This window comes from Oncorhynchus kisutch, linkage group LG29 (assembly GCF_002021735.2).
Source record: "Oncorhynchus kisutch isolate 150728-3 linkage group LG29, Okis_V2, whole genome shotgun sequence".
NCBI classification, from domain to species: Eukaryota; Metazoa; Chordata; class Actinopteri; order Salmoniformes; family Salmonidae; genus Oncorhynchus; species Oncorhynchus kisutch.
In genome coordinates, this window is record NC_034202.2 from 31,999,403 (window position 1) to 32,019,705 (window position 20,303).

General features: G+C 41.2%; 1 protein-coding gene across 7 annotated transcripts in view; it reads left to right on the forward strand.

Annotated features, from left to right (window-relative positions):
* The window catches only part of LOC109873992 (kelch-like protein 13), an 84,381-nt gene that overhangs the window by 29,346 nt on the left and 34,732 nt on the right, over positions 1 to 20,303 (forward strand). For 4 of the 7 annotated variants that reach the window (XM_031809235.1, XM_031809236.1, XM_031809237.1 and 1 more), the window contains one exon: positions 12,926 to 13,067. In XM_031809235.1, the coding sequence (XP_031665095.1) occupies positions 12,926 to 13,067 (142 nt within the window). Of the gene's footprint in view, positions 1 to 7,443; positions 7,516 to 12,925; positions 13,068 to 20,303 lie in introns of all 7 variants that reach the window. The other 3 variants (XM_031809232.1, XM_031809233.1, XM_031809231.1) reach the window with 1 other exon arrangement.

Genomic DNA, 20,303 nt, shown 5'->3' on the forward strand with positions numbered 1-20,303 from the left:
TCTCATTACTTTCAAGAGAGCGAGCCGGCCAGGAAATCTCTTTTTGGGGGGATCCTTATGCGTTTTTAACTGTTTTAGCCTTGTTTCATCAAAAGCATCTTACTATATTAATCTTATAATATTGTTTTTTAGTGAATGGGCTTATTGTGTGTGTGTGTGTGTGTGTGTGTGTCTAGCCTGGCAGGTACAGCAATGCCATACGACGTCCCCAGTCCACTGTGATAGACTGCTAAACACAACAGCACCACATTTCTCCTAGTTTGGCCTGTTTGATTAGGTTTGATTGTCCAATGTTTTCAAAAACACTCCAATACTCATTAAGCCTACATGTTTTGTGCCTCCTGCGTATCAATTCAGTACAGTTGAGAAGAGTGAGAAGAGCGCACCCTCAAAAACCCAATATAAATGTGATTTGATTATGCAATACTCAAGATTTATTTACACAATAGGCTAGTAATAATGCTTGAATGGTTTGTCTACAATTCAGAGTCCTTGCTCTCCCTCCCAGACAGTGTTTTCTGATGAATCATACCTCTGCTTTCACAAAATGGCCACAATGAACCTTTGCTACAGAAATAGACATTTGACAAGTAAGACTTTCTTCAAGGGGCAGTGCGGTTAAAAATGTGATTTTCAATGTTTTTTGGTGATATTTCCACACTATGAGGTTGAAATAACACTCTGAAATTGTGAAAATTATGATACTGCCCTGTTTGTCGGAGAGCTGTTTCAAAACAATGCCTGGATTTTCAGCCTGCTCAGGTGGGATGAAACTTTTGGTCCACATCATAATGTCACAATGTGATCTGATTTGTAATAGACCAATGACTGTTCATCTGGTTAAGGGGGTGGGCTCTAGTCCAGCATATCTGCCAATCAGGGCTGTGTAAAATACTGTATCTTCCCATTTGTTTCCTAACACCAAAGAAGCTCAGGAAATGAATGATAATGAAAATACCTCTGACATATTTTTTTAAATAAACAGTTATTTCAAATAAAATGTTATTGGTCACATGCACATATTTAGCAGATGTTGTTGCGGGTGTAGCGATATGCTTGTGTTTCTAGTGCCAACAGTGCAGTAGTATCTAACAATTCACAACAATACACACAAATCCAAAAGTTAAACAATTGAATGAAGAAATAAATAAATATTAGGATGAGCAACGTCGGATTGGCATTGACTAAAATACAGTATATACATATGACATGAGTAAAGCATTATGTAAACATTATTAAAGTGACCAGTGATTCCATGTCTATGTATGTAGGGCGGCAGCCTCTAAGGTGCAGGGTTCAGTAACCGGGTGGAAGCCGGCTAGTGATGGCTATTTAACAGATGTCCTTGAGATAGAAGCTGTTTTTCAGTCTCTCGGCCCCAGCTTTGATGCACCTGTACTGACCTCGTCTTCTGGATGATAGCGAGGTGAACAGGCCATGGCTCGGGTGGTTGATTTCCTTGATGATATTGTTGGCCTTCCTGTGACATCGGGTGCTGTAGGTGTCCTGGAGGGCAAGCAGTGTGCCCCCGGTGATGCGTTGGGCAAAGTGCACCACCCTCTGGAGAGCCCTGTGGTTGCGGGCAGTGCAGTTGCCATACCAGGCAGTGATACAGACCGACAGAATGCTCTCAATTGTGCATCTGTAAAAGTTTAGGGTTTTAGGTGCCAAGCCACATTTCTTCAGCCTCCTAAGGTTGAAGAGGCACTGTTGCGTCTTCACCACACTGTCTGTGTGAGTTGGCCATTTCAGATTGTCCGTGACGTGTCGCCGAGGAACTTAAAGCTTTTCGCCTTCTCCACTGCGGTTCTGTCGATGTGGAAAGGGGCTTGCCTCCCTCTGCTGTTTCCTAAAGTCCACGATCAGCTCCTTTGTTTTGTTGCCATTGAGGGAGAGGTTATTTTCCTGGCACCACTCCACCAGGGACCTCACCTTCTAGACATACAGTGATGATTTAAAAAATACAATTACTAAGACTGCATGGGGCCTTTAATCTATGTAGGCTAAATGGAATTGATATCGGCTTATGCAGGTGTATGTGTTCAGGTGGAGGAGACTTGAGAGGATTGGTATTTTATTAGTGTTGGGAATAAGTCTCTTATAGAAATGGCCTTTGCCTTTTTACGAATAAGAAGTGCATTTTCTCGAACACATGGATTGCTGTCTGCCGCTGAGACAGTCAGTGGAGAATCAATGCTGCTGTGTGTTTGGTGTGGCTCCTCTTCATACGCTGCATTCACCCCAAGGTTTATTTCTGTTCCAGACAGCTCAGATAGGATGGCATTACGGCAGCTCCCAGTAGCATTAGCATATCTTTCTTCCCGACTTTTTAAATTATGAAATAGAAAATCTGCCGACAATACTGCTGGATAAATAAATGCTGGAGATCTTAAGCGTTTCTCAGTAAAGCACATTTGGTGCAGGATGTGGTGACTCATATTGCGTGAATGGAACTCTATTCTCCTTCATATCAGAAATGTCAGTTTTCTTGACATAATCTCTCAAACTATCCCATCAGTGGATGCTCACAAACTGCAGATCACCTGCACTCATATCAATGTAGCAGGAGAGGATACCAGAGGGTTGCGTGAGCATTATTAATCAAAGTTTTTTTTTTTGCTGCTGTGTCGACTTAACAGTTGAGTGCCATCTGTTTGCAGTTAAAATGCACCCTGTCTTTAATAAAAATGCCCGCTGCTTATATTACATCATGGCTACTTTTGTCTCGTTGAAAATTCTGACATCAAAGCTGGTATTATTATACACCTAACATTTTCTGTAAATTAATCAGTTGTTTTTGCTCTTTATTCAAGTGCTTGGCGCTTTATTTGCAAATGGGTATAAACATTAACGGGCACAGCAACCATTTTATTATTTTCTAGTAAGCAGCGTCCCGATTTCAAAAGTCAATGGGGGGGGGGGGGGTAGAAAGACACCTTTCTGTTTGATCTGGTCGCTCCCTCAAAGCTTCATCCAGAGGCGAGCGTCGTGTCCAACAAAGTTAAAAGTGATGTTGGGTAGTCAAAGATGGGGATGTGCTAAGGTCAGTCCCTCAGTGTATCTCATTCACAGGGAGAAGAAGTCTGGCACAGAATGGAATTACGTCACAGCTGCCCCTCAAACCAGTAGCCTATTGGAACACACTGTAGTATATCATTATGAATTATTGAAAACATTTGTGTTAATTCTCTATTTTAGGGATTGTGCTGTTCGTTTCTTTTACCTGTCTGAAACAATGTCCTGGTTTTATAAAAAGACACAGTAGAGGAGTTCATGAGTTGAATTAGAATTTCCCCGATGTGCTGCAAGGGGTCTTTTCACCTCCTTTGGGGTACTGTTGGCCAGGTAGCAAATATGGTATCATCCTGTGGTGGTGTTGGAGGGGAAACCTGGGCCAAACTATAACATTGTAAAACATGACTTGCTGCGAATGAGTGGCTTTGTTGGATCAGTATGCTGCATAGCATCTAGTCATTTAATTTTACTGAACCAGTTCCCTGGGGGAGGGGGGGGTATTATCTTTTGTTGGTGTTTGATGTGTTTTTGTGCAGTATGTTTTTTTAAATTCTTTAATTGTTTTGTCAGTAAAGGCATTATCTTTATTTTGTTATTCTTAATTCCAATGATTGTCACACAAACAGGAAGTGGAGAAATGGCCTACTAAACAGTGTCCGTTTGATGAATGAGTAGCTGTCAATGGGTTTTATTTCCTCATTGTAGGGTGGAGATAGATGGTTTGACAACACTCTGTTCCTCTGTCTTTAGTTTTAATCCAATACTTCCCCACTTTTATAAATTAATCCCTCAAACAGATGTGTGAATGAGAGGAAATAGAGACAGTCTGCTGCTCTTAAGATGCATGTTTTCATTAGTCATCTTCCAATTTACAAAAGCAATTAAGATGCATCGCACACCTAACCCCCACCCAATTTCCCCAATTCTAATTAATTATTCCCTGATGTATTTCTGATAAATGGTTCAGTCCCCATTCTATAAAGCAGACCCAGGTTTTGAATGGGTTGCGAGTGGCTGAGTATATATATATTGATCGATCTCTAGTTAGACCGATCTGTAGATGGATAGATAGATCGATATAGATAGATCACTTTTGTATATTATCTACCTCACTTGCTTTGGCAATGTTAACACATGTTTCCCATGCCAATAAAGCCCCTTGAATTTAATTGAATAGATCTCTGGATCTCTAGATGGATCTCTAGATGGATCTCAATATGGATAGATAGATCTCTTGATTAGAGGTCGACCGATTTTTATGATTTTTCAACACCGATACCGATTATTGGAGGACAAAAAAAGGCAGATGCCGATTAATCGGACGATTTTTAAAGTGTATGTATGTATGTATATATATACAGTGCCTTGCGAAAGTATTCGGCCCCCTTGAACTTTGCGACCTTTTGCCACATTTCAGGCTTCAAACATAAAGATATAAAACTGCATTTTTTTTGTGAAGAATCAACAACAAGTGGGACACCATCATGAAGTGGAACGACATTTATTGGATATTCCAAACTTTTTTAACAAATCAAAAACTGAAAAATTGGGCGTGCAAAATTATTCAGCCCCTTTACTTTCAGTGCAGCAAACTCTCTCCAGAAGTTCAGTGAGGATCTCTGAATGATCCAATGTTGACCTAAATGACTAATGATGATAAATACAATCCTCCTGTGTGTAATCAAGTCTCCGTATAAATGCACCTGCACTGTGATAGTCTCAGAGGTCCATTAAAAGCGCAGAGAGCATCATGAAGAACAAGGAACACACCAGGCAGGTCCGAGATACTGTTGTGAAGAAGTTTAAAGCCGGATTTGGATACAAAAAGATTTCCCAAGCTTTAAACATCCCAAGGAGCACTGTGCAAGCGATAATATTGAAATGGAAGGAGTATCAGACCACTGCAAATCTACCAAGACCTGGCCGTCCCTCTAAACTTTCAGCTCATACAAGGAGAAGACCGATCAGAGATGCAGCCAAGAGGCCCATGATCACTCTGGATGAACTGCAGAGATCTACAGCTGAGGTGGGAGACTCTGTCCATAGGACAACAATCAGTCGTATATTGCACAAATCTGGCCTTTATGGAAGAGTGGCAAGAAGAAAGCCATTTCTTAAACATATCCATAAAAAGTGTCGTTTAAAGTTTGCCACAAGCCACCTGGGAGACACACCAAACATGTGGAAGAAGGTGCTCTGGTCAGATGAAACCAAAATTGAACTTTTTGGCAACAATGCAAAATGTTGTGTTTGGCGTAAAAGCAACACAGCTCATCACCCTGACCACACCATCCCCACTGTCAAACATGGTGGTGGCAGCATCATGGTTTGGGCCTGCTTTTCTTCAGCAGGGACAGGGAAGATGGTTAAAATTGATGGGAAGATGGATGGAGCCAAATACAGGACCATTCTGGAAGAAAACCTGATGGAGTCTGCAAAAGACCTGAGACTGGGACGGAGATTTGTCTTCCAACAAGACAATGATCCAAAACATAAAGCAAAATCTACAATGGAATGGTTCAAAAATAAGAATGGCCAAGTCAAAGTCCAGACCTGAATCCAATCGAGAATCTGTGGAAAGAACTGAAAACTGCTGTTCACAAATGCTCTCCATCCAACCTCACTGAGCTCGAGCTGTTTTGCAAGGAGGAATGGGAAAAAATTTCAGTCTCTCGATGTGCAAAACTGATAGAGACATACCCCAAGCGACTTACAGCTGTAATCGCAGCAAAAGGTGGCGCTACAAAGTATTAACTTAAGGGGGCTGAATAATTTTGCACGCCCAATTTTTCAGTTTTTGATTTGTTAAAAAAGTTTGAAATATCCAATAAATGTCGTTCCACTTCATGATTGTGTCCCACTTGTTGTTGATTCTTCACAAAAAAATACAGTTTTATATCTTTATGTTTGAAGCCTGAAATGTGGCAAAAGGTCGCAAAGTTCAAGGGGGCCGAATACTTTCGCAAGGCACTGTATATATTATATATATATTACACACACTTTTGTAATAATGACAATTGCAACAATACTGAATGAACATTTATTTTAACTTATATAATACATATGGGCTTTTGGATGGGTGTTCTTAAGGTGATTCCACAGGTTGGTGGTATGTTTTGATTTAGCCGTTGCTGACCCCATGCTTACATCTTTATCACAAATAAGACTCCTTGCTTTCCCTGGTGCCAATTCCATGTAATAGTCTCACACTGGTGCTCTGCTTTTCTCTGCCATCTGTAAAACACACACACCGCTCTGAAGTGACAACAATACTGAAGAGTCTGCTTAGGAGACAAATACTCTCAACTGTTTGAATAAAAATAGAGTTTTAAATTACCTGTGATGAATGTTGAAAACAAAAACTGTAATTTCTATATGCAGGTAATCCTTTTTTAATAATGGGCATGGTAAGAATTGACTACCAAAGTGCGAGTCTCTGGTGGCACAGCTAGCACTGCGACGCAGTGCCTTAGACCACTGCACCAGTGGCCGTGTTTTTTATATTTCTGTTCAGTGTGTATTTATAGATTTTTTAAAAATATATATATATATATATATGGGAAAGTATGAACTAAACCAGGTAGAAAGTGTGTCGAAATTATTTTAATGAACAAATTAAGAAATAATTTAAGTCTCTCAACAATTTTTCTTTAATCTCAGTATTTTCAATCTAGAGATTTGTGGTCTCAAACCATTGAGTTTATTAACATTACTCATCAATAATATGGGCAAAATTGTGTTATTGACAATGAAAGAGGTGGGAATGTTGTTCCCTTCTCATAGAATTGTTACATTTACTGTCAATATAGCATAAAAAAAATATCCAGATATATTTTGCTGATTTATTTTTCTAGGCAATTTTGGTCCAGAGGCAAAACTTGTTCACAAAAATTGGCTTAGTTTGTACATTTCTATTTTGTGCGTGTGTGTGTGTGTGTGTTTTTCACTATAAATCTGCTGCTCGTGGATGAAACGTCAGATGCCATTTGTGTTTGTTCATCCCACCGACAGCAAGAAACAGAGTTTTTATGACTGGGATGCTTTAAGTCAGGGGTCCCCAATTACATTCAGTCAAAGGCCGATTCTTCCTTGAGCGGATGATATGGGGGCCGGAACATAGTTATACATAATTTGTACAAAGCAAATTGACCACAATAATCCCAAACTGTTATATAGTATTTGACAAAAACAGAATTGTTTCAAACCTTGATTAAATTGGGATATAATCACATATGCCCCTCTAGTTATGCCTAAGAATACTTGAACAGATTTCCTCAATTAAAATCACTTTAAACTAATTTCCTGGTGATTGTACAGTGTTTTATGTCTAAGAACGAACATTATTATTATTTTTGTTCAGAAAACTTGGGAGGCCAAATAACATCATCCTGCTCTAGATGTTGTTTTCTTTGTTTTTCGTTCCGGCAGCCACCAGCACTCCTTTGTGGTATGGACAACCCACTCTCTCCTTGCTGCTTCTCCGACTTACCACCTGACAGGGTAAATGTACCAGTACCCTGCCTGTGCTGTGTGTCAGTGTGTTTGTTGTCACTCCTCAAGCCATGAATCCTCAGCATCTAGTGGTGGTGGTTTTGACCCTGAATTCCTGCAAGCTAGAGCCCACTAGGCCATCCACCCTCACCTCCCTGTAGAAACACTAGAGCCCACTAGGCCATCCACCCTCACCTCCCTGTAGAAACATACCTGATCGTATTAACTGACCCCCTGATTGTCTCATCCAGTTACATTCATTAGAGACTCCTGGATGATCATCATATCATGTGTTTAAAATAACTTGTATAGAATGTGTTGTAAATAAATATGGACTGGTTGTCCTTAGTTATGGTGGTAGCCCTAGATCTATAAATAGATCTCCCTTCGTGTGAATTAGATTTTTCTTTGTTAGTTTTATATATTTTTGCATTACCATGGTTTTTACATGCCGTGTGAGGATAATGAGATTTGCGATTATTCTTCACAGCCCCTCTGTCTGATTATTCATCACAGCCCCTCTCAGTCTGATTATTCTTCCCAGCCCCTCTGATTATTCTTCCCAGCCTCTCGGTCTGATTATTCTTCCCAGCCTCTCTGTCTGATTATTCTTCACAGCCCCTCTCAGTCTGATTATTCTTAACAGCCCCTCTGTCTGATTATTCTTAACAGCCCCTCTGTCTGATTATTCTTAACAGCCCCTCTGTCTGATTATTCTTAACAGCCCCTCTGTCTGATTATTCTTAACAGCCCCTCTGTCTGATTATTCTTAACAGCCCCTCTGTCTGATTATTCTTAACAGCCCCTCTGTCTGATTATTCTTAACAGCCCCTCTGTCTGATTATTCTTAACAGCCCCTCTGTCTGATTATTCTTAACAGCCCCTCTGTCTGATTATTCTTAACAGCCCCTCTGTCTGATTATTCTTAACAGCCCCTCTGTCTGATTATTCTTAACAGCCCCTCTGTCTGATTATTCTTAACAGCCCCTCTGTCTGATTATTCTTAACAGCCCCTCTGTCTGTCTGATTATTCTTCCCAGCCCCTCTGTCTGTCTGATTATTCTTCCCAGCCTCTCGGTCTGATTATTCTTCACAGCCCCTCTGTCTGATTATTCTTCACAGCCCCTCTGTCTGATTATTCTTAACAGCCCCTCTGTCTGTCTGATTATTCTTCACAGCCTCTCGGTCTGATTATTCTTCACAGCCCCTCTCGGTCTGATTATTCTTCACAGCCCCTCTGATTATTCTTCACAGCCCCTCTGTCTGATTATTCTTCACAGCCCCTCTGTCTGATTATTCTTCACAGCCCCTCTGTCTGATTATTCTTAACAGCCCCTCTGTCTGATTATTCTTAACAGCCCCTCTGTCTGATTATTCTTAACAGCCCCTCTGTCTGATTATTCTTAACAGCCCCTCTGTCTGATTATTCTTAACAGCCCCTCTGTCTGATTATTCTTAACAGCCCCTCTGTCTGATTATTCTTAACAGCCCCTCTGTCTGATTATTCTTAACAGCCCCTCTGTCTGATTATTCTTAACAGCCCCTCTGTCTGTCTGATTATTCTTAACAGCCCCTCTGTCTGTCTGATTATTCTTCCCAGCCCCTCTGTCTGTCTGATTATTCTTCCCAGCCCCTCTGTCTGTCTGATTATTCTTCCCAGCCTCTCGGTCTGATTATTCTTCACAGCCCCTCTGTCTGATTATTCTTCACAGCCTCTCGGTCTGATTATTCTTCACAGCCTCTCGGTCTGATTATTCTTCACAGCCCCTCTGATTATTCTTCACAGCCCCTCTGATTATTCTTCACAGCCCCTCTGTCTGATTATTCTTAACAGCCCCTCTGTCTGATTATTCTTAACAGCCCCTCTGTCTGATTATTCTTCCCAGCCTCAGGTCTGATTATTCTTCACAGCCTCTCTGTCTGATTATTCTTCCCAGCCTCTCTCTGTCGGATTATTCTTCCCAGCCCCTCTCGGTCTGATTATTCTTCACAGCCCCTCTGTCTGATTATTCTTCACAGCCCCTCTGTCTGATTATTCTTCACAGCCCCTCTGTCTGATTATTCTTCCCAGACCCTCTGATTATTCTTCCCAGCCTCTCTGTCTGATTATTCTTCACAGTCCTTCTCAGTCTGATTATTCTTCCCAGCCCCTCTCTGTCTGATTATTCTTCCCAGCCCCTCTCTGTCTGATTTATTCTTCACAGCCCCTCTGTCTGATTATTCTTCACAGTCCCTCTGTCTGATTTATTCTTCACAGCCCCTCTGTCTGATTATTCTTTCCAGCCCCTCTCGGTCTGATTATTCTTCACAGCCCCTCTGTCTGATTATTCTTCACAGCCCCTCTGTCTGATTATTCTTCACAGCCCCTCTGTCTGATTATTCTTCCCAGCCTCTCGGTCTGATTATTCTTCACAACCCCTCTCGGTCTGATTATTCTTCACAACCCCTCTCGGTCTGATTTTTCTTCACAGCCCCTCTCTGTCTGATTGTTCTTCACAACCCCTCTCGGTCTGATTGCTCTTCACAGCCCCTCTGTCTGATTGTTCTTCACAGCCCCTCTGTCTGATTGTTCTTCACAACCCCTCTCGGTCTGATTGTTCTTCACAACCCCTCTCGGTCTGATTGTTCTTCACAACCCCTCTCGGTCTGATTGTTCTTCACAACCCCTCTCGGTCTGATTGTTCTTCACAACCCCTCTCGGTCTGATTGTTCTTCACAACCCCTCTCGGTCTGATTGTTCTTCACAACCCCTCTCGGTCTGATTTATTTCTGCACTGCCTATCTTTGAAGTAGAAACTATTGAATCATTATTTAATGCAAAATGATTTGATGAGAAGGAGGGGAAAGAATGTCTTCCGTCCACACAAACAACTGCCCCATTTCTAATAAAAGTTACTGTCTGGGCTTTCTTCCCAAGTGAGCCTGAATGTGTCTGACTGAATTGTTACTGCATTAAAGCAGCATTAAATCTGTTCTGTTTAAGGAATTCCCACGGCAGTTGTATGCTCCATTGTGATTAGGAGTGTGGAGACATGTTGGCCATGATGCATCTCATACGAGTGCATGGTGCTACTTTTCCTTGTCCGAGAGAATGACTTCCCAAAGTGAGCTCCCTCTCCTCCTGCATGTCCTCAAGTTAATGACCCTCATGGTTTAGGTGCTGTGCCTTACTAATCAGTGGAAACACTGGTCAGTCCCCAGTAATTATAGGCCTAATTAAAGTTTCTGTAGTTAAAAAGATGTTGCATAGAGCACTAGTATTGCTTCATCGGGTTCGGAGTGGAGCGCTCCTATTGATGGAGCGGAATGTGGCGGAGGAGTTGAGCACACCATTATGATTGGCTCAGGGGCACCAACCAAAGCAAGTCGTGTCATTCTCTCACAATCTCAATGAGAGCATGGCCAGACCGTCTGACATCAGAAACTATGGGATGGTAATTGCAGTTTCTGATGGACAAGAAGGTTGAGGTTTGCTGTGGTTTGAAGTGTGAGGATGATGATAGGATAGCACAGGGGTATTCAACTCTGACCCTACGAGCTCTGGAGCCTTCTGTTTTTCTGTTCTACCTGATCGTTAATTAACTGGTGTTTTATTTTGTTGGTTGTTAGTTCTAAAATATTATCTTATTTTTAAATATATATCTCCGTTATCTTTTATACATACTTTATATCTGGTTTTAGTCTTTTAAGTTTACACTGACAATGTTTTAACATCCCAAAAATGATTTCTCCCCCCACCCTAAATGATCTTTTTTTTTTGCAGTGGTGCCCATGATTTAGCAGACGTGGTTCACCACTGCTATATGCATATAGGGGAAATAGGACCTCTTCACTTGTTAATTCTGTGTATTCATTATCCTTTTCCTCAAACCCCCTTCCTTAGCCTCTGTGCTGTACAGTGCATTCGGAAAGTATTCAGACCCCTTGACTTTTTCCACATTTTGTTATAGCCTTATTCTAAAAATGATAAAATTGTAATTTTCCTCATCAATCTACACACAATTTCCCATAATGACAAAGCAAAAAGTTTTTAAATGAGTAAATGTATTAAAAACATTTACAGAAGCATTCAGACCCTTTACTCAGTACTTGGTTGGAGCACCTTTGGTAGCGATTAGGTTGTCAGGTTGGATGGGGAGCGTCGCTACACAGCTATTTTCAGGTCTCTCCAGAGATGTTAGATCGGGTTCAAGTCCGGGCTCTTGCTGTGCCACTCAAGGACATTCAGAGACTTGTCCCGAAGCCACTCCTGTGTTCTCTTGGCTATGTGCTTAGGGTCGTTGTGTTGTTGGAAGGTGAACCTTCACCCCAGTCTGAGGCCCTGAGCATTCTGGAGCAGGCTTTCATCAAGGATTTCTCTGTACTTTACTCTGTTCATATTTCCCTCGATCCTGACTAGTCTCCCAGTCCCTGCTGCTGAAAAACATCCCCACAGCATGATGCTGCCACCACCATGCTTCACCGTAGGGATGGTGCTCGGTTTCCTCCAGACGTGATGCTTGGCATTCAGGCCAGAGAGTTTAATCTTGGTTTCATCAGACCAGAGAATCTTGTTATTCATGGCCTGAGAGTCTTTAGGTGCCTTTTGACAGCCCGCTTGGAGCTTGCCATGTGCCTTTTACTGTTGGTGGAGTGCGGCAGAGATGGTTGTCCTTTAGGAAGTTTTTCCCATCTCCACAGAGGGACTCTGGAGCTCTGTCAGAGTGACCATCGGGTCCTTGGTCACCTCCCTGACCAAGGCCTTTCTACCCCTAGTGCTCAGTTTGGCCGGGCAGCCAGCTCTAGGAAGAGTCTTGGTAGTTCCAAACTTCTTCCATTTAAGAATGATGGAGACCACTGTGTTCTTGGGGACCTTCAATGCTGCAGAAATGTTTTGCTACTCTTCCCCAGATCTGTGCCTCAACACAATCTAGTCTCTGAGCTCTGTGGACAATTCCTTCGACCTCATGGCCTGGTTTTTGCTCTGGAATGCACTGTCAACTGTAGGACCTCATATATGACGCGTGTGTGCCTTTCCAAATAATGTCCAATCAATTGAATTTACCACAGGTGGACTCCAATCAAGTTGTAGAAACATCTCAAGGATGATCAATGGAAACAGGATGCACCTGAGCTCAATTTCAAGTCTCATAGCAAAGGGTCTGAATACTTATGTAAATAAGGAACCTGTTGTTGCTTTGTCCTGATAGGGTATTGTGTGTAGATGAGAACAAAATAAAATTTTATCCATTTTAGAATAAGGCTGTAACGTAACAAAATGTGGGAAAAGTACATGGGTCTGAATACTTTCCGAATGCACTGTGCTTGCAAAACACACTCAATAAGTTGATTTTATTATAAATGTGTGCTTGTACTGCATGATTGTGAGCTAAACATCTCTTTCCCTCTCTCTTCCCCTCCCTCTCTGCCTCCCCTGAAGATCCCTCGTGGAGGACGACGACCCTCACATGAAAGTGTCGCTGGGGTGTGGTGACATGGGCATCTCTGCCCACCTACAGGCTTCCAAAACAGGAAACACTCGCTTCTTCACAAGCAACACACACAGCTCAGTGGTCCTTCAGGTGAGTAGTAATGGATGGGAGGAAGAGGTACAGGAGAGAGACCGAGAGATGGTGTTGCATCAGAGGATGTTCAGATTGATGAACCTCATAAAAGCCCTAATGAAATATGCCAGGGTGATTTTCATGTGCCTTCAGAGGTCCAGTGATTGATTGAAAAGCTAGATAGTCTGTATGGTGTCTGAGAATCTTCCAGACAAAGGCCAAGGGTCTGATCTGGCCTTTACCCAAATCTAAAAATATCTACAACACAACAAGAAATTACACAAATGGCCCTGGGATTGTTTCAATTAGGTTTTCTGTAGAAAATAGTTTTCTGAAACCCATTGCCGGGAACAAAAAGTAGTTCCTGTGCAGCACCAAACATGCTCATCTATCTCCAACAATCTAATCTCTAGTGTATGATATTTTTATGCAACTCTAAATCACAAGTCATTTTCCCTTTACGGTAGTATTGCATGGTATACCTGTACCACTGTAATATCACAGTACCAAAATGTCATGATATCAACATTTAAGAAGGAAGTAGTACCATTTCTTATGATTCTACTACATTTTTCAGCCCTAGCGATCTAAAGAATCTGCTGACTCCTGTTATAAAATGTTTATGAATTCAGTTGAATTGAAGCGACAGCCACTAGTCTCTGGTATGCACAGGTCCAATCATATCCACTTCACTTTCATGCTCACATCACGTGTAGCAGCTGTAATCAGCCAGCATAACCCCCTACCAGCTATAACCATAACTACCAGCCCTCATTCACCCGCTTCTCTCCTTCTGCTCTTCATGAGCATCTATTCCTCAGTCAGTTAAAAAATATATAATTTAGCCATGGTGGAGATGGGGATGCAGACCCTGATGAGTCTTCTGTTGTTAGTTGTACATTTGTTACATTGGAGCAGCACGCAGAGCGAGCAATGATGATACATTGTATCATTTCATCGCCTGTTATAACCATTTTAAAGGATTTCACAAACCATGTTGGGGCCGTTTTAAACTAATCCTGGGATGCTAATTATTGGTTTGATAACAAACAATGTTGTTCAGTAATGAAACCTACCTAGCTAACAACCTGGTAACTTGACAGTAGGTTTAGGCTAATTTGATTGGCACAGGAAGAAAGGAAAAGGGTCTGCTACTCTTGAGATGTGCGTCAAAGGTAGGATTCATATAGGCCTAGTGTAAGCTTAAACTATACCACAAATCAAATGTCTTTCTTGTGCTCCTTAAATTCTGTTTGGTGCCTAATGTTTTAAAAGTTGGGGCAGTGTGTGTGTATATGTGTTTAGAAGCCAGAGAGTAGTGTGTGTGTTCATGAGAGGAAGACAGAGAGTAAGGGAGGGAGAGTGTGTGTGTCTGTTAACTGAAGAGTAGAAGGTTTCAGGCAGTGTTTTCCCTTTACTGACACAATAACAAGCAGATCATTATGCAGTGTTTTCCCCTTACTGACACAATAACAAGCAGATCATTATGCAGTGTTTTCCACTTACTGACACAACAACAAGCAGATCGTTATGCAGTGTTTTCCCCTTACTGACACAATAACAAGCAGATCATTATGCAGTGTTTTCCACTTACTGACACAATAACAAGCAGATCATTATGGAGTGTTTTCCCCCCGACTGACACAATAACAACCAGATCATTATGCAGTGTTTTCCCCCCGACTGACACAATAACAAGCAGATCATTATGCAGTGTTTTTTCCCTTACTGACACAATAACAAGCAGATCATTATGCAGTGTTTCCCCCCCCGACTGACACAATAACAAGCAGATCATTATGGAGTGTTTTCCCCTTACTGACACAATAACAAGCAGATCATTATGCAGTGTTTCCCCCCCGACTGACACAATAACAAGCAGATCATTATGGAGTGTTTTCCCCTTACTGACACAATAACAAGCAGATCATTATGCAATGTTTTCCCCTTACTGACACAATAACAAGCAGATCATTATGCAGTGTTTTCCCCTTACTGACACAATAACAAGCAGATCATTATGGAGTGTTTTCCCCCCGACTGACACAATAACAAGCAGATCATTATGCAGTGTTTTCCACTTACTGACACAACAACAAGCAGATCATTATGCCGTGTTTTCCCCTTACTGACACAACAACAAGCAGATCATTATGGAGTGTTTTCCCCTTACTGACACAATAACAAGCAGATCATTATGGAGTGTTTTCCCCTTACTGACACAATAACAAGCAGATCATTATGGAGTGTTTTCCCCTTACTGACACAACAACAAGCAGATCATTATGCAGTGTTTTCCCCTTACTGACACAATAACAAGCAGATCATTATGGAGTGTTTTCCCCCCGACTGACACAATAACAAGCAGATCATTATGCAGTGTTTTCCCCTTACTGACACAACAACAAGCAGATCATTATGCAGTGTTTTCCCCTTACTGACACAACAACAAGCAGATCATTATGCAGTGTTTTCCCCTTACTGACACAATAACAAGCAGATCATTATGGAGTGTTTTCCCCCCGACTGACACAATAACAAGCAGATCATTATGCAGTGTTTTCCACTTACTGACACAATAACAAGCAGATCATTATGCAGTGTTTTCCACTTACTGACACAATAACAAGCAGATCATTATGCATCTATATTCCTTCCTCCCAATCCTCTAGACAAATCACAGATAGGCCTTTGCAAATATGAGCAAATCAGCCATTCTATGAAGTGTTATATTATATACTAAGCAGTGTGAAGTTAAATTCATTATGTTGGATTGAGTAGAAGTGTGAATTTCACTGCCAGGTTTTTGCGTAGCACATGCACAGAACATTTAGAAAATGGTTGAAATGTTTTAACTTATTTTTCCATATATAGACAGACACACCTATGTGTTTGAATAAAAAAAAAACATATTTTTTTATTTAACCTTTAACTAGGCTAGTCAGTTAAGAACAAATTCTTATTTTAACCAGGAGGAAGCTGGGCCAATTGTGTGCTGCCCTATGGGACTCCCAATCACGGCCGGTTGTGATACAGGGGTGGAACCAGGGTCTGGTAGTGACGTTTCTGGCACTGAGATACATTGCCTTACTTAGACTGCTGCGCCACTCGGGAGACAATGTACTGAGTTTGTCTGATGTTTTAAGCACACTGTTTGATTAAATAATTAAGACACACACATGACTCAAGAACGAGCCCGACGGTCACACTTTTAAAAACTAGTGCCTCTGTGACTGGCGCACGTTGTCTCGCTCTCCTCTCTACTGCAGCAAAAAGGCACCCACAGCACAGCAAGTGTTTATTGCGCTGTCTGTGCTGTAGCTGCTACATCATTTCAGCCATTTAGTTTCTTTTTTGCTTCTGACTCAAAAGCTATGTTACCGAAATCCCTGATTTGTTTGGAAAAACATTCCCTGTTCCCTCAACCCTTGCTCTCTTTATGTGAAACATGGACGCATTTCATCGCATCTGACCAATAGGGCCCGACCTATAGCCGATCATAGTCACATCAATAAATTGCTTCTAACTAACTCCAAACACAGTAATGTCGACAGCAAAATGAATGCTGAGGGCGTTAAAAAGAAACTCGAAACGGGCGAATGTTTAATGGTTTCTCAGGAGGGAAAGGGGAAGTCAGATATGTGGAAGACATTTGATTTAGGAGATCAAGAAAATGGAGCGTAAGTATTATGTGTGCCAAACCGTTGCATTTTTCTGACCATTTGGAACATTGTAAATAATGATAATGACATTACATTATTATTATTATTATTATTATTATAGCGATGATCGTAATAATAATAACAATAAGAAGGAGATCATAAAAAAAGTAGGGAATAGGAGCGAGGGCTGCGTGCATATCTGTGGTAATCACGTGCTGTTAGATTACGGTAATATTTTTCTGCCTGTTTGGAACAGTGTAAACAACACAAAATAAATTATAAGTAGTACTATTCTGTTGTAACGGGAAAAAAATGGAAAGCCATTATTACAGCATAATAAATGCCAAATATATGAAATTGCTTTATCCGACATTTTGCCATTGCATGAGACTCGGTGTACACGGAATCAGTAGGCTAGTAAACAAACACTCAAAATGGCAACAGAAGCAGCTTTTGTCTTATTTCATTAGATATATATGCATGATTGATGAAGCAAGGCACATTTAACAGTTAGGCTATTGATTATATACCTAATTTAAATTGGGGTTTGCCCGCTCCTCAATTTTCTTAGACAATTGGGCTAAGCCCTATTCGCACGGAGCTAGTATTACTAGACAACGTTGGTGTTGTAATTATTACACCAGAATTTCCATTATTCCAGAGGACGGTTCGGATGGGATTCGTTTTTTCCAAACTGCTCCCTGTAATTATTTCATTTTTTTCTAATAAATTGACAGTTGTAACGGACACCTGGAGTTTTATTTTCTAGTTGTGAAGACAAGTCCAGACGATAAAAGGGCTACACTGATAACTCGAGCTTGGTTCCCAAATTTCTAAACTATACCAAACCGTCTTTGGTATAGTGTCGAAATAATATTTGAATTGAGGAAGTGTGATCATAATCATTAGGATATTTTAGCGAACCGCATTAGACGTCCTAAATGCCCCACAGCCTTCAGATGTGAGCTAAACAGTGCACTTGCTCTTGAGATGCGTTTTAAGTCTGTGGATGCGAAAGTGAACGTATTATTTCCCAACATTTAGGTCAGTTGTATGCTGCTTTGCGATCTATTAACAGAAATGGTTACATTAAAAAGGCGCAATATTTTTAACTGATTAATTTGACAATATTCAATTCATACTCACAAAACGTATGAACAAAAAGATTCACTGTGAAAGTTGATACATGTAGGCACTTCATTCAATTTATCGAAATCGTTATTGTTTTCTTGCTCAAACTGTTAGAAACACCTGTCAAACTCAGACATTTATCTCAAAACACAGGGATGTCGATTCGCATAGGTCTAGTATTATCAGAGGACCTTTGAGTTCGCCAAAAAAACAGTACAAATTACTGACATGGCAGATTCGGACGGGACAAAAATGACAGATGTGGTGTTTTGTGCTTGGGCACATAATTACATTACCCGACCACACCCAGCAAAACTAATCCCGTCCGAATAGGTTTTAAGGCAAGGATTGCCTCCGCAGCATTGTTCTCAATCCCAATATGATGGTTAATTTTGCTATTATGCACATAGCAACATAGGGAAGGCGCATTCATTATACGGCGCACTGAAGATTGTTTCAGAACCGCATACAGTGACCATATCCAACGCGGGATAAAGCGCATTTGTTATAAAATAATTTTGGATTTATTAGTGTTGCACCATTATTTTTTAACATAATATAGCCATGTACAATTTCAGTATCACATGTCTTAAAGTGATGTACTGTGCCATCCCCGTGGCCTCCGCAATGGATTAGTCCTCTGAGACAGGCGCGAATCAGGTGCGACAGGTGTCTTGCGACTGCTTGACTACATGCTGACCACACCGCTCCATCGCATGAGTCGCAAAATGCTTGCGCACGCCAAAATGCGTCTGCGTTGCCAAGCCCTAAAATGAAGTCCGTTTTATTTGTGATGCTGAACACGGTGCAATTCCTGCATCTTCCATCTACTCATTGGTTTATAGAAGCATATACCCACATGCCATCTCCTCATTGGTTATACCCACGTGGGTGATTAAAAATTGGTCGGTTGTGGTAATACACCTTATTATGAAAGTTAGATGCCAATTGCCATATAAAGTCCAAAGAAGAAAAAGTCTGGAAGGGGGAGAGATGACTAGAAATGATTTGGTTGACCGTTTATGTGTGGCTTAATTGTAAGAGTAGAGGACCTTGTGCATTTCAGGTAAAATAACAACTCAACGTTTATATCCCAGGACAAATTAGCTAGCAAGAGCAAGCTAGCTAATAGGACAAATTAGCTAGCAACTGCAAGCTAGCTAGCTAAATTGCCATACATGTTTAATCCTTTTCGACCTGTCCCCAAATTAATGTAATTGGTTTGGAGTTTTTGCCATTTCAACCTGCGTCTTGTGATCACGTTTGGTGTGGGGGGACAATCTATTTGCACACGATGGCGCACGCATGCGAGTGTCCGGGTTTGGGCATGGTAGAAATCTCTGTCAACCAAACAATGGACCTGTCGACTAAATGGGGTCAGCCTTAGAAAAAATCTGGTGAGTTTTTTTCACAATGCAGTGAACGCGTCACCTTTTATATAATTCTAACAATCACACCCACACTAAGAACACGACTCACCCACTCTAATCACTGGCACATCTGAAGTCAGGATGTGATGCGTGTGGAGGGTCAAAGCACGTAAATAACAGAATAAATCAGGGTCACGTGTGCAAGCTGGTTAAGATATATAAGGCTTGACTTTCATACCCATTCACTGCATTTGATAAGGAGGATGATCAGTAAATTATTCCGTTGACTCAAAGGGAATTATGTTCTAAGAACATTGAAAACGGTCTGTTATGCTCTTTACAAAGAGTTGTCAAACTGTATCTTCATGAAGTTGGATTGAAATCATGGAAATGGACTGTTTCCTCTAGTTGAAATTGTCTACTTTTTTCATTGCACGCATAGAACAAGATGTCTTCTGCATATGAGAAGATAAAAAGAAAGCATAATAACACCTGAATTTTAGAAGAAATCCATGATATTGTTTATATACAGTAGCTAGTTGGAAGGGAGAGACATGGTGGTTGAGTTATGCTCCAAGGCCTGCCTTGCCCATGCCAGTCTCTGTCCACATGTGAAGGTCGTCATAGAGAGAGGGGCCCCCAGGCCAGGCAGGAGCTGGCAGAAAGCTGTTGGACTAGTCAATGTGTGACCTTTCCACACTGTGTGTATTCCACAACCTGCCACTATGATGGAGGTAGGTTGTGTGGACGTGTTGTTAGACAGAGTGCTTCAAAGGATTCCTTTCAACAGTGTAATAGCCTTTTAGCTGGTGAATCGTTGTTATACCTGCTGTTGAAGAGCGTATTATTGTGTTGAAAAGGTCTCAGGAACACAGCACAGAGTGGGTGTATACGTGTGATTTAGCCCAATGCTGATGTGGGATGTCACTTAATCACATTGACACTGTCTCTGTCGTTGCTGCAAGTAGGGCTGTGATGGTCATAGAATTTTGGTTGATGGTAATAGCAAAGAAATAAAACCTTATTTTTTTTAGATGCACATTGCCTCCTTTCCTCTACTCCTGAATGTATGTGCTGCCATAGAAATATAA